Here is a 15,248-nt window from a genome sequence, read left to right as displayed (position 1 = left end):
GCTCCAGTCTTCTCTGCATCTGTCATTTTTGGGAAACATAACTCAGAAACCCACACCATGTACTTAAATATAATGCAAGAGAACCCAAAGGGCTGTTGCAAGTGTAAGATTGATTTCTATTAAAACCAAATCCCAATTCCCAGCAATGCCTGGCCTGTAGCTCAATACAATTATGTCCAAAACACACAAGTATTAATGAACTAACAGACAAAGGCCATTTCCACTACAAGTCAATCATTTTTTTTTAATTCAAAGAAAAAAAATGGTATTTTAATAAATACTGCAGAAACATTAACCAAACATACAAAGTGACTTCAACAATTAAAAAAAAAGTAATGAATGTCCTGCTTTAACAGTTATAACTTATTTTTTTCCACAATATTTAAATACAGAAAGCACTTACCAGCTATTTTGTAATACTGCCCTAAGCGCACTGTTGTATCAGTCAAAAGCTTATCGTGGTGGTAAAAATGTCTTTTTCTGGGAAATAATCGGAATGGGTTTTGTGGTTTTTTTTCTTCTTTTATCAGATGAAACAAAGCGCCGGGAACACACAGAACTGAATTTTAGTTATGGTAACCCTTTACCTTTGCGCAAGTTAACATGAACACAGCTTTAACACTTCAAAAATGAAGCATTACCCTTGGGAACAAAATGCTTGTCCTCAACAAGAGATAACCACACCGGTTAGAGCTTACAGTATCCTTCTTTTGAGAGAAGCTATGAAGTTAAGTCAGTCAGTAAGCAGCTTGCAAATAATTTTAAAGGCCCGTTTATAATGTAACAATAGTATTCAGTAAGCAAAAAGGAATTTGACTTAACCGGTTCACCGATGTTTCATGATTGTTGCCTGGATACATATCTATTAATCTTAAAGACTAAGGCAGTATCCAGTTTCCACTGGGGACCCCTTAAGGCGTCACAGTTCTTCAGACCCCATTTCCTCACCACAAGCAAACGCAGTCTGCAGCGAGAGATGGCTGCCCCAAAAACAAGAGCATCACAAAAGATAACCTGGCTCTGCTGGCTCATTTGCAGATTCTTGGGTTTTTTTGCAAAGATAATTGCAGTGAACCACATCACAGCACAGCACTTCTCTGTAACATTTACAGAGGGCTAGATCCTGGGATTCACCTGGCTCTCCAACTTCCACCAGAAGAAAAGGAGCCTCAGGGCTTCCCCAGGTGGGCAGTAAGGCTTAACAAATTATCATGGTTGTAAAACTAAAGATCATTTGTCATCATAGCTCTTAGCACCTTTCATTTGAACCTACAGCAACATACCCACACAGTACACCAGAACCGGAGACCATTTCCACTCTAAGTTACAATCACAGGGAGGAATGTAAAGTCAGAGTCCTACAACAGGCAGGTAGTTTACCCCCACATCCCAATTTGATCCATTTTAATTTCCACAGTGTGAGGACACCTATAATACTGGGAAATCTCAAACGGTTGTCTTCATTACCAACGTGCTCAAGTGCAGATTGCGCTGCTGTTTTGGGAAGGCAAAACTCCAGACTTCTCACATATAGTGTTTTCCTCTAGGTGACGCACAGGCCTCGGCATACTCTCCATTTTAACAATCAGCTACTAAAAAATTAGATCATATCCTTTGGAAAACCAACTATAAGGTCACAGGGATAGATCCTTAATAACAAGGGCATATTAATAATGTCTTCTTTAAAAAAAAATTAAAGTATTATTTTAATGAAATCAAAGTGGTAGCATCCAGGAGTAGAGCGTTAATAAAAGAAACAAGCACTGACAATGACATCTGTCCTTCGCAGTGTTATTTTCCCATTCGCCCTCTCTTCTCAGCACATTCAAACATTTTCCCTTTTGGGGTTTTTTTTTGGCATTTTCTTCAATGAATCATTTCCTGATGCCACCTTGTTTACAGCCATTTCCTCTTGCTGCTCAGTTCCTAAGTACAGTCTCACAAAAGAGGTGAAGTCTCCATTAAAGCACTGGCATAAGCCCTCATTAAATACCATGTGGCTGTATACTTCATTGAGCCTCCACCCCTCCCAGATGCTCTCTTCCTCCTTCTCCAGGAAATCAAGGTCCTTCACATCACCGTGCAACTCTTTGCTTTGTCCTTTCGCAAGTCCGTCGCCACTGTGGAAAGTTCTGGCCTGCCAGGCATGTGTGAAATCCGCTTTGTTGCCCTCTGCGATTTGTTTCGTTTAACGTTTTTATTTGTTTTATTCACACACGCCAAGGTGGCAACATGAAAAATGTCTCTGACACTGTTTTCTGACTGTAAGGCTGAGCATTCAATATATGTAGCTGCTCCAATCTGTTTGGCCATATTTGCACCCTAAGGGAAAAAAGAACATGCAATCAATACCAAGTTTCCACAGAGAGCCAAAGCAAACCATACGATTACTTTTCAGTGCTGTTTTCCATACACAGTGAATACAAAGCTAAAGCTCCGCCACTACAGCCAGCAGCTGATTTTGCAAAATAAACAGAGCTTTGGTTCCAAGATGCTTTAAATAAGTATCCAAGCATTATCTCCTATGTTGATAAATACAAGCTGGAAGAGAGAAGATAAGCTCAATGACCTGCAAACAACTGCAGAAAGCCAGAAAAATAGGAGGAGGACCTACTTATAGCAATTTCACCCTTACACGTTAACTTCCATCCATGAACCACGTGCTCATTGGGAAAGGTCTGAACCTGGCACCGTCCAGATTTAAACCTGCTGTCTCCAAAGAAAAAGTGTATTCTGACTGCTTCAAGGGCTAGCCAGAGTGCCCCTGACCTGGAGTGGAGCCCATGTTACATCTCCATGAAGGGGTCAAAGTTCACAGGGAAATGTGCAGTGGGTTTCTGAGTCAGGGATAGTTACATCAACTTGTAGCTAGAGAACAGGGGGAAAAGGAACATGGTTACATGAACCCTTCTTTTTGATTTTAAGTGAATTGACAGTCAAAGCAGGGCTATTTGTTCCAGCAGCACAAAGAAAACAACACATGACTCTGGTAAATGACAATACCATGGTATCGTGTTGTGGATTTTGCTACTGGAAGACAATACAGCATTGTGTGGAAAAACTGAGTTATTTCAATGGAATTTTACTTCCGAGGAATTAATCTTTTTATTAAGTTATGAAATCCAACCACATCCTTGATGTGCCACTCCTCACACAGTCATGAGCCTAAGATAGAGGCACAAGTCAATCCAACCCCACCTCTTTGCTCTAATCTATTTGGACCCATGTCTTCAGTATGCACTATTTGCATGGCAGCGATGCAGCCATCTTATCAATTTTAAGTTGGAATGGCTGATAAAGGAGTATTAGTCTGCAGGACGAGCCTCCCCATGGTTAAACATCTTAACTCCTACTACCCAAGCCTTGCCTGTACCTTAGAGCCTCAGAAATGTTTGCTCGGGTGTAGCTGACCGGAAACTGCCTAGCATACTGGAGGCAGAGTGTCACCATCCACTGGCTTTATCCTCCCAGTGCTTCCTTATGAAGTTAAGAGGAATGAGGAAAGCCCCACCAAGCTCTTTGATCCCATGACAACTTAGCAAGGCGAGGGATTTAAAAAGAAGCTGTGTATCTCGACCTCAGAGAACCCTTCCCTAAACTAGTGCAGGAAAGCAGTGGGTTGGTTCATGCCACCAAGAATTTGGCAACCACAAGAGTTACCTCCAATGCTCAGTTTAAGCTGTTGCTTATACAGAAAACAGATGAAATTATGGGAGTTCACTGAAGTATGGGCCTCCCTGTAAGACCTACAATTTTCCTCTTGGCTGTCAAGCAACAGCTTTTGGCTTAGCCCTTTGTCTTCAGCTGACTCCTGTTCCTAAGGGGTACAGGCTAAGCTATGACACCAGAAGAGATGTGAATCTTCAAGCCCAGGAGACAAATCCACCTGACAGTAGATTTTTGATCACTATCTGTGGAAGTCTTGGCGATTTTACTTAAGTACTTCAAAAAATATAATATATGAAGTTGTATATGTAATAAGTGTCAGACAGTATTTCCTTATAGCTCCAAGGCTGAACATTAATACACACACGCAACAGTGGTAGCTTGTAACTGGGATGACATCTCCTGCAACAAGCAGGATTTAAGGACACTTCTGAATTGTTTTACACTGAGGTAAAAACCCCTGGCACTTAGTTCCACATGAAATTGTTTGAGATAGAGAGATGTTTACTGAGTGAAGTGTAGAAAAATGCCATAAGCAGCATAAGCCATCACAGTAGAACACTCCGTGTTATATTTTAATCAAGATACTCAGTTTATGGTATCTTTGTGTTTTCCAATTTAAACGTGCTGTAGGAGACTGCATTATTAGCAATCACATATTAGGTGCTGTTGGTTAGGAAAACCTGAGGTTGTGGATAAAACACCAAAAATCAGTCGACAGCATAAGATATACACACTAGCTAAAGTTACTTCTGGAAGTACCATTCTCACTCTTACAGCCTGTAGGGTATATCTGAAAGCATCATTGTGATTCACCTGCAACACATGATAGACACATGTAAGTAAGAAGGGGAAGTTTACCTTAGAATCAAGTTTTCCCCTGTTCTCTACCTCCTGCTCTCCCACAGCCTGATTCCTTTCCCTTTCACCTCAGTCTCTCTATCCTCTGATGCCTGTCTCCAAACTTCTCACTTCCCCAGCAGCAGCAGAGAACAGCTGCCAAGAATTAAGATGCTTTCTGGATTTGCTGTCACCTTCAGAGGGAGCTGCAAGGTGCCTTCACAGGTGTTTTAAACCAACAAGATTATAAAGGGGACAGATTATATGTAATACTTGTCTGTCCCAATGCTAAAGTCAAATGAATGACATTCAAATCTAAAGTCTAAATACAATGATTTCACCAATTTGTTAGTATATAAACACCTCTCAGTTACTGTTTTGGCCCAGAAAAGCAGTAAGTTTATTTTCAATTAACTTAAAACCTAACTGAACTTAACTGAAAAGGCTCTTTGCAAGTAACAAGGCTACCATCTTATGATGCTTAAAGCACACATTGTGGAGCGGCATGATTTTCTGCTGCATCCAGTTTATGGAACAGACTTTGCCTTTACTTGTAACAGCTTTCAAGTTCACCTCCATCTACTAGCAGAGTGCACATCTGCCTTCAAGGATGCACTTGTATAAACAACATGAAGAAGTTATTCCTAAAGATGGCTGCAATGATTGAAAAGAGTCTTATCTTCCGCCCTTAAATACAAAGCAGGACATGGCACATACCTGATCGTAGGACACAGGTGTCTGCCTGTGGTTGGAAAGTTCCACTAGTGTGCTTACATCTGTGCGTAGATCTGACTTGCAACCAACCAAAAGCATTTTGGTGTTTGGGCAAAACTCCTGGATTTCACCTTTCCACTGTAAAATTTTAGGTTGTTATTACACTCGAGTACTTGAATGTTTAAATCCAAAGCAGCAATGGATACAAGATGAAGTTTAACAAATCTTGACATTTTATGTGGAAATATTCTTACATAATAGTTGCATCTACCTTCAAGCTAATTTCTTATGGTATTAGTTCCAGCAGAATCTGGTCAAGGATGAAATCTTACAATCTCGTACACTCATTAATTCCACTGACATACTAATCAAGAGGGAATGAATTGAGATTGTTTGCCTGAATGAGTAAAGGTTTGGATATCTGTCACTCCTCAAAGCAGGAAACACCCACCCATTGCCATGGGCAGACAGGAACCAATGAAACCTGGTGCCACCACATTCAATGGCTCCTCTAGACAGAACTAGAGGCAGGCCTTGTATGCAAAATGAACACTGCTATATACTAGCTCGTGGCTACATCCTCACACCTAAAACTAACACAAATCTCTCAAGGGTTCAGTTTCTGTGATACTTTCCTTGGGTTTCCTCTCTTCTACACTGTTATTTTGAGAACACAAGAAAGCCAAAAGTTTCCCAGCATAATTTGAACAGTTCATACAATCCCTAAAACCTAAAAATATCATTTGAGCTTAAAACACATTAAGAAAAATCTCTTACAGAATTAAGCAACAGTATAGTAAACAACATTATCAGGGACAGAGAAGAAAAAGACAGTTCTAGATGCTTGCTGGCACAGTTAGTAGCTGGAGAAAAGTCTTCAGTATTTTCTGTAGCCTATTCAAGCATTGTGTGCCACCTGATCCCCAGTGACACAAGAATCACTGGCCCCAGGTACGAAAAAAAAATGGAACTTCAGGTCATTAAACCTTAAAGACAATACTGCAAAGTTGAGTCATGCTCAGTGACCAAGGAGAGGACCACAACCACTTTGCAAACAGAGCATGATTATCAAAATTCAATGTTTTAACTCAGGGAAAGTCTGGTGCTGAATCTTGGATCACTGAGCTTGTGAAAAAAATCTGAACTCTGGCACATGATTGCATTTCTATGCCACTGTTAGGTCTTCTGGTGGCTTCCAGAGGCATTTGTCACTGGCTCTTTCTAACTTCAGGCTGAGAAATGATGTAAAGCCATGGCAAATGTCCAAACACTTGGCAGGCACATCTTAGCCATCTTTGCAACATGGCAAAGTTTCTCAACCCTGCCTGTTACATGAACATAATGTGAGAGACAATTTCTTGCTGCACCCAGTGTTGCACCTCACACCACCCTAAACAATTCACTAGTGTCTAAGGGCTGAGGAATGAGAATTTACTTCACCCCTGAGTGTCCGTTAGGGAGAGAGTTTTTGTTTTCAACTAACATTCATCCCTTTCAAACAAATTATCTCATTCCAGCAGTGCACAGCACAGTCCTGTCATCTCTGCATTAAAAGAAACAAACTGAAGTTTCCAATGTACGAAACAGCACCACTCTTCAGAGATTTAAGGACAAGCTACTCATACAGTTCTGTACTCAAATGTTTCTCAAACACTTGCCTTTTTTAGCACACTGTCAAGGGTTTCTGGCCGACTGATGTCAAAGCAAATCAGGACAGCATCAGAATCTGGATAGGAGAGCGGGCGGACATTGTCGTAATAAGGAGACCCTGCAGGGAAGCAAACACCAGTTTTGTAAGTTTAGATTTTTCACTTTCTGCAGTCATTCAAGCTTATTCAGAAAGTTTAGAAAGGTTTAGTGAAGCTCTGTAATAGCATCTAGCTACCATCTTTTCTCCAATAGCACTGTATTCCCAAAACACTCGTTGCAGTTGCTCATTTCCCCACTTTCCTTTTGTTTCTCACCTACAAAAGCATGGCTTTCTGAAGTAATTAAGAGTGATGGCACCCCAGTGATCCATCTCCAACCAAAACCTTGTGATGCCCCCAATAACAAAAAAAGAGAAATTGGGTCAGCCCAAGTTTAAAGTCCCAGCATTAACCTGTGGGGATTTGACCTTGAGAACAAACCCTTAACCTCCAAAAGGCTTCTTCAAAGCATATTAGTCACAGTTGCGCTTTCATGGAAAAAATTTAGGGAGTTTTGAAACAAATCAGTTTTGAGTCTTCTAAATATAATTTAAAACAAATAGTTCCAAGTGCAAAAAGCATCTTTAATTGTCACAGGTATCAGCAATTTTTAGAAGAAACTCTTGCTTCAAATTAAAGCATCTGTTGCAGTACTTCGGCAGGAAAGAATCCCAGTCCTGTATGCAGGCATGCAAGTTAACTGTCATAAAAAGCCTCATCAATCTGTAAACCAATATATACTAGCAATAAATGTTTATGTTTAGCCCATAAAATGAATTTTTATCAATGAGATCAAAGCAAATCTAGTAATCTGATGGAACATAAATAGGTCCAATACTGACTTTGTGCATGCTTTACTTACAGAGCTGTTTTTTTTTCCAGAACTGTCATGTTGTGTGGAGTTGCAGCTACATCTCCAGAGTCAGAAATCTCCCTTTATCATCTGATGAATCTGGTTACCAGATTAGGGGGAAAAAAAAAAATCTTCCTTTTTCTAGGAAGTGCCAGTCATTTAGCCACATTTGGTTTGGTCCTAACTCTGATGAAGCTTTGCTTACTAAGAAGAATGCATTTCTGATTTAGAAGGGTACTTAAACAGTTAAGTGGTCCAACAGGTTAAGGGCTTAGGCTTTAAAATGCATGCCTGCAACTTAAAATTAATTTTCTTAGTCATACATTCCTATTTCTGTATTTTTCTCATGAACCTAAAATACAGCATCAAACATGCAACACGGATACAGCTTTCAAGAGTTTTGGGGTTATCAGCTAATTATACCACCAATTTTCCAAATATCTAGAACTAATTGGCTGTAAGGCCTCAGAGGCTGAGCAGACTATTAACTGGATTAGAGAAATTCCTCAAGTTTTTAACTGACAGACAGCTCATGCTGTTGCACAAAGCAGAGCAGGGAATGGTGTGAACGTATCGCAGATGACTTTGGTTGGACAGCTTATACTGGAAGAAAGGAGTCAAGAATCCCAGGAATGTTGTTTTTGAAATGAAGAGTAACACATGGGGAATGAAGCATTACCAAACTAGGTAGCAGAAGGTAATTTGTTGAATGAGACTATTTTATTCAAACGCTCATCTTCATAAATGATGTCAATCTAACAAAGAGGCAGCTGTCAAAAACTGCTCTTCAAAAAACAAGTTAGCTGTCTTCAGCAGTAAATGACATGTTAGAAAGAAGTCTAAGCAAGCTGACTGAGCTGACCGCTAGTTAACTATTCATTTGAGCTCAGCTTTGCTTGCAGTGATTACCAATAAGCATTTTCCACTACTAATTATTCCCCAGCTATCTCCAGCACTGCTATTACAGTGCCTCCATCCTGCAGCCCCAGGGCCAAGTTATTTATCCCAGAGCCCCAGGGCAAGTTATTTGCCCTGGCCAGATGAACTGCAGAGCAGCATGCCGTTAACTAGCCACCTGCACTGCTCTGCAGCCTGTAACTGGCCACAGCACAGACTGCTGCCCAGCCACCAGCCTGTGTGCTGGTGAGAGCCACTGCCTGGCTAGCACATCTCCCTGCCGAGCTCCAGCAAGTAAGGGCAGGATTGAAGATTAATGCTTGGCCAAATGGTTGCTGGCTAGAAAGGAGTCTCAAAAAAGCCTCACCCAGAAACTAATTCCTTAGACACATACCTATCTTCTCACTCACCAGTCTTCAGGGATACAAGACACCATATATGTCCATCAGCACCTATTTATGTATACATACAGTCACCACCTCCAGCCCAGAGACTCCTTTCTACTGTATCAGCTGTAGCTGTGTTTGTTTTGAGGGTTTTTCTTTTTAAATTTTCCTTCTGAATCTCTCATGTTAAAGATGCTGAGCTAGAGTAAGTGCACTTTTACTGGCAGTCCACCTACTCAGATGCAAGCTAGGAGGAATATTTGACACCACCTTTTCTTCAGGGTAGTGTGTGGCAGAACAAATGGGAACCATTTAAACTACTTGGGCTGCAGTATCAACAAAGAAAATTTCCTGGTCTCATTCAGCAGCAATAACTGAACCTTTATTACTGGGCAAATAAAGAGGTGCTACAGCCCTCACTGTGCGAGCCCATTCATTTCATCGTTTAGCCCAGAGAAACCCTCAGAAGCCAGGAATCCCAGGAATGAGGCTCAAGTCTGAACAGACAACTTGAGCACAGCCCAGTATGGCTGTTCACTCTTTTTCAAGTTAGTCTGCAGATTTGAAGCCATGCCAACCCTAGAAAACAAAAGGAGAATGTAGAGCTACAGCAATGGTATGTGGGGGGGGGGGGGGAGGGGAGGGGGAAAGCAAGCTTATTTGTGGTTTGTGATTCTGTTCCTACAAAATAAGATATTTTTTGTCAAGGACAAGGATGATTTTTCAATTTTATTAAGGAATTGCTGACAACACTGAAGGTCATCTTTGTGACAGAAAAATATTCCAGCTGCAATCCCCCTTTTTTAATCTGTTTGGCACCTTAAAGCCAAAAGAATTTAAACATTAAGAATGATCTACTTTTAAAATCTTATGTTTCATTCAAAGTACAACATATGTTCAACTTTTAAACTGAAATAAAGCCCTCTCCAGCAATATGGTTGGGTTTGGTCTACAAAAGTATACCAAGCTCAGGCTTACATGTTATCTTGATAAATAATAGAATTACGTTGTTGAAAGTTAAAGCATACCTAATTTTTTGATGGCTTAGTACCACTCTTAAGACACTAGATCACACAGAAGCCCTATTTGTCTGCAAGATCCAAAGCCACCACCCATTCCAAGCGGGAGTTTCAGCCCCACATCCCACACCTATGGACATGAACCTGGGCAGCTCCTGCTCACCGCACTGCTCACAGCCTCTGCTTGCTGGTGGGCCCTACGGGAAGTGGTGCTCAGTAACAGGCAAGACTACTATTTACACACCACCAAGCAGCCACCAGGCATTCTTCGTGGCCTTTTGGACTCCAGTCAACTGAAAGAACAACAGATGAACAGCAGTGTTCTCACTCTCAAACCCTTGGGCTCACTAATTATCAGCTACATAGAAAACACATCAAATACTGTAGTGGCTGCTCTAAGTAGCTGATTCACTGCTGATGGCTTCCCTCCTTCAAAATCCACCTTGGCTGTTTCCAAGAAAATGCCGGTGATTTGTATACTGAGCATCATAGAACACGTCACCTCCAAGCACACGAATATCACAATATTCATAGCCTTTTGAGTGTTTACATTTCTGCACCTCAAACAGAAAACAGGACTTCAGCAGGCAACTTGGCATTCCCAATTACCTATTCTATTTCCCCTACAAAGGGAAAAAACCCCAACAACTAAAGACTAGTTACTGTTACTCTGGCATGAAAGTTAAAAAAAAAAAAAAAAAAAAAAAAAAAAAAAAAAAAAAATTATCAAATGGCTAGGTACAGCAAACTTGCAAGTGGAAGGCAAAGACAGAAATTTGACATTTCCTTTACAATGCTTATTGCAAGAGAATTTGAAGAAATAGTAACTTTAATTTCTGAATGTTTCATCATAATTTCAGCATGATTTCAGCATAGTTTCTGCATGATTTCAGCACGAAACTTTATAATTAATGTTATGTTTCTATATGGACACTGAATACATTGTACAATTTCAAATCACAGTAAAGCTAACTCGATTTAATGCTCTAAGGCCCTTCCTTATGGATTTAAATATATGCTAATCCCCAGCAATGTATAAGTATTTATGGCCCCGCTGAGAATTATTTTATTGGTGTATCCAGTACAGTTTCCATAGTTCAACCAATAAAACCCCCTAAAATATTTTAGGGAGACACAGGTATGTATACCTAATTAATGGTATGTAATTTCTATGCCACAGCTGCTGCTGTACTGGCAGGAAACAAATACCAAAGCAGTCACTTTAAATGGAAGAAGCCAAAAGCTCAGTAAATACGCATTAGACCATGCCTATGGTAGACAAAGATGCCTAATACAGGAATGCTCTTCACAGTGTCCATGAGAGTACAAGATGAAGCTTTAACCTGAAGAAACTTCTAATACTTTACCTAGCAAAACAAGCGCACAGCTCCCAAACAGCTCAAGACTGCCATACTATGTTACCACAGAGTGGAATACTTTATGGTGTAGCTAGACTGCAACCAGACATTCCTGCTTTGAAAGAAGGGTTGGCAGCCCAAAAACCAATTGAAATTCAAGTTGGTAAGTGCTTTCCTTAACGCTGTGGCTAATTTAAATCCTTACAATGACTTGCAGAACTAGACAGTACCAGAAAAATATCTGAATAATGAATCTTCCCACTCCACTCTTACAAGAGTGTTTTGTCCCATATTCCTAGCGGCATATCCAAGATACAATAAAAACTTCTCAGTAAATTTAGAGCTACTTTTAAAATGTTCTATCAATTGCATGACTCTCTCCATTTTGTATTTAAGAGTTCTCTAGTAAAAAGCACATCATTATTATATAAAGGATTGTAAATGAAAACCATGACAGCAAGGCCTGTTCTCACTCTAACACAAGACTATTTTAAACAATGCCTTCAGCTTTTCCCATTTTCTCAGTAAGCAAAAAACTGTTCCAAGTGGCAGTACCTTCCTTCCAAATGATTCAATGCAAAAAATGACATTAACTTAAGTTAGGAACTAATTTGCAAGGCAGCCCATTGCATTCTCCCACTTAGAAAATAAAGAGTGTTAAAGATGTATACTAAATACCGATCAAGTCATCTTGAAATAGCTGTAGCATACTGCAATCAAACTCAGCTAAACAGCACCCTTACCCTTCCCCCAAGAGATACTGAAGTACCTCAAATGACTTGAGCTGTTACCTCACCCCTGTTGCAATGGACATTGCCTTCCATTAGTATTTGGCAGTTAATCAGTCACATTTTTATGTTAACTAGATCTAGTCCTGCTTTAAAAATGTTATTAAGACATTTATTCTAATTCAGCAGAGGACTAGGACAAAGACTTCTAAAAAATAAACTGCCAAGAATTTAAGATAATACCAAAACACTATCTTATCTTCTGATGTCTTTTATCTGGCGATGTGATTTTGCATTGGGTTAATGGGTTTGTGTAGTGTTTCTTCCTGCAGTCAGTGAGAAGGGCTGTTCACAGAGAGATAATTCTTCATCCGCAGAGTCCCACAGCTAGAAGATCCACAGTAGTACTTTATAAGACCAAGCATTGGCTCTGTCAAGCATTTCCTCTTCAGTTTCAGATTGCAGACAAATCAGCCACTTGATCTCAAGCTTCTGACTCAAGTCAAATTTTCTATTAGTTCCAGGACAGGCCTGAGAGGATGACATGCATGTGCAAAGGCTGGCGGATGTTCCTTCCAGTGTCTTTGTAAGTGCTACAGAATATTTCATTACATGGGTGTCTCCAGCCTGACATACAGATTCCAAAACTTCCCATGCCAAACAACTTAACCTGCGAGCCTGTTTTATTTTAATAGCTAAAGATAAAATTTTCCAAAATAACGTCGCTATTTATTTTTAATAAGCCCTTACTCCATAGTTTGCTACAGCCAGCTCAGTAACCAGGATGAAAGCTCAAACCAGACACACTCTAGAAGTCTGCAGGTCTCACTTGGCATAAGATGAAGAAAAAAGTCAGTTCAGAGCTACGCTGACACTGGTTGTGGGCGCAAAGACTGCCTTTTCCCAGTAATCGTGTTGCAAGAATTTGGAATCATTTCCTGAACAGCAAGAGGAAAAAGCCAACTCTCTGCCTTAACTCCTTTTTTTAAAGGGGGACTAACATTTTAGTTGCTGGTAAAAGGACTGCTGCCACATTTAGAAGGAACTGCTAGATCCAAATTCAACATTAACAAGCTACCTACACAACTTCCCCAAAGAAGAAAAGGCTTGCAACTCTGTCAAGTTCCTGAGCTTTTTTCCACTGAATTCTGAAGAATAATGCTGATCCACACCTGCATTAATGGCTCACAGCGTCCTTCACACTGACCACCTCCTCCAGTGCACTGAGGTACTGAGCGGCAGACTCGCTAGCTGTCCACGCTCCTCTCCAGCACCAAGGTGGCAAGTTCAGGGGTGCACCCTCACTGCACTGGCAGCAAACTTAGTCCAAGTATCAATGACAGCAGGATCTAGAGTTGTTCCTGGCCTACCATGAGATCTAACACAGCCAAGTGCCATGAACCTCAACCTCTGAGGCAAGTGAGCCAGTGTTTTTGACATGGCCACCGAAGGTACAAATGGAAGAATGACGATGACCTTAACCACTGCTCTTAATATGTAAGAAAGGACAGTTTCCCCTGCATCCTCAGAGGGCCAGAGATGCCTACCTCCCTTATCTTTCCTTGCTTTAAAGACTCTAAATCGCAGGGGAAAAAAGAAGTACTGTATCTTGTAGAAATCCAAACAGGCATCAAGAAGACACAAGGAACTCCGATGCAAGCTGATGTAATTTACCATTAGCATACATAAACACCTCTTCACTCTTCTAATAGGTAAAGCAGGGCACCTCAGCGGCAGAGGAAGAAAGATACCCCCTTGGAGCTCCTCGGATAAGCTCCTTCCACTCAGGCAGGTGGGAACACATACCCCTGCCCTGCCTGCCTTCCCCTGCAATGCTGACAAATCGCTTAATGGAGGGCTGTCCACACCCTTTTCCCTCCCCAAGTATATGGCTAAAGTATACCTCAGATTTTAAAACAAACAAACAACAGAACAGCAGAGGAGCAGCCGCCCGTCTCGCACAGCTGCCGCTCGCCTCCGGAGATAAGCACCCCCGCCACAACGCGGCGGTGAGGGGCTGCGGGGCCACAGGGACGGTCTCTCCCTCTCCCCAGCTCCCCCGACCGACGGGGGCTGTCGCTCCTTACCGATTTACCACACACACACATCCCCCCCGATGCCTTCGCCCCCGGGGGAGCGCTCACCCGAGGTGTCCCAGAGGCTGAGCTCGATGCGCTGCGTGTCGATCTCAAAGCTGGCCGTATAGTTCTCGAAGACAGTCGGGACGTAGCTCTGCCGGGAGACACCGCACAGTCAGCCCGCGCCCACCGCCCCTGGCCCGAGCCCCGGCCCCATCCACAGCCCGCCCGGATCCCGGTCCGCCCCGGCCCACCTCGGGAAAGCAGTCCTTGGCGAAAACGTGTAGCAGCGCGGTTTTGCCGCACTGGCTGTCCCCCACCACCACGATCTTGCACTTCACGTTCTGGTTGGGATCCATCACCGCCTTGCTCGATAACTTCTGGCTCGCTCTTCTTTCCTTCATTGATCTCGGCTTAAGTCCCCCGGCCGGCCACAACAAAAGGAAAAAAAAAAAAAAAAACAAAACAAACCACACACACCCGGTTCCCCCAGAAAAGGTAAAAATAATCTTAAAAACAATTAAAAACCCCAACAACAAGCGCCCCAGCGGAGGTGGCAGAGCCGCCGCACTCGCCTCCTCACGCCGGTCCCGCGCTGACTGCTTTGTCCCCCCACCGCCCGCCCTCAGTTATAGCCTCGCATCCGCCAATCACCGCCCGCTGCTGGTGCGGGGCCCGCCCCCTCGCCGCTCGCTGCCGGCGGGCCGCCGGAGCAACGCGCCCTCTAGGGGTGGCGCCGCAGACCCGAGCGGGAGCGAGGAGCGCGGCGCTCGGAGGGGTGCGGTGCTGGCCCGCCGTCCGCTCCGCGTGGAGCCCCGCAGCCCCGTAGTCCCCGCTGCCCTCCCGGCTCCACCGGGGCGGGCCGTCCGCCGAAGGCTGGGGTGAGCCCGTGCTGGCGGCAGGCCGGTGTCATCCTCTCAGAGGCCTGGTGTGGGACAATGCGTGGAGTAAAGAGTGGTCTTTGTGGTGGTTTGTTTGTGATTTTATACAGGCCGTCTATAAACCTGGACGCTACAAAAGG

At 42.6% G+C, this 15,248-nt stretch overlaps 1 protein-coding gene across 1 annotated transcript; it reads right to left on the bottom strand.

The window, feature by feature from the left end:
• Positions 1 to 224: 224 nt before the first annotated feature.
• Positions 225 to 14,827, bottom strand: RND3 (Rho family GTPase 3). Its single transcript, XM_030487976.1, has 5 exons — positions 14,482 to 14,827; positions 14,294 to 14,381; positions 6,879 to 6,988; positions 5,224 to 5,358; positions 225 to 2,322 (listed from the first exon to the last, which is right to left on the bottom strand). Exons 1-5 carry the CDS (start codon positions 14,629 to 14,631, stop codon positions 2,071 to 2,073), a joined length of 735 nt encoding a protein of 244 aa, XP_030343836.1. The 5' UTR covers positions 14,632 to 14,827; the 3' UTR covers positions 225 to 2,070.
• Positions 14,828 to 15,248: the final 421 nt, after the last annotated feature.

The sequence above is a fragment of the Strigops habroptila genome, chromosome 5 (genome assembly GCF_004027225.2).
Source record: "Strigops habroptila isolate Jane chromosome 5, bStrHab1.2.pri, whole genome shotgun sequence".
NCBI lineage: Eukaryota > Metazoa > Chordata > Aves > Psittaciformes > Psittacidae > Strigops > Strigops habroptila.
The sequence above is the reverse complement of the archived record's forward strand: the minus strand, read 5'-3'. Positions and strand labels throughout refer to the sequence as shown.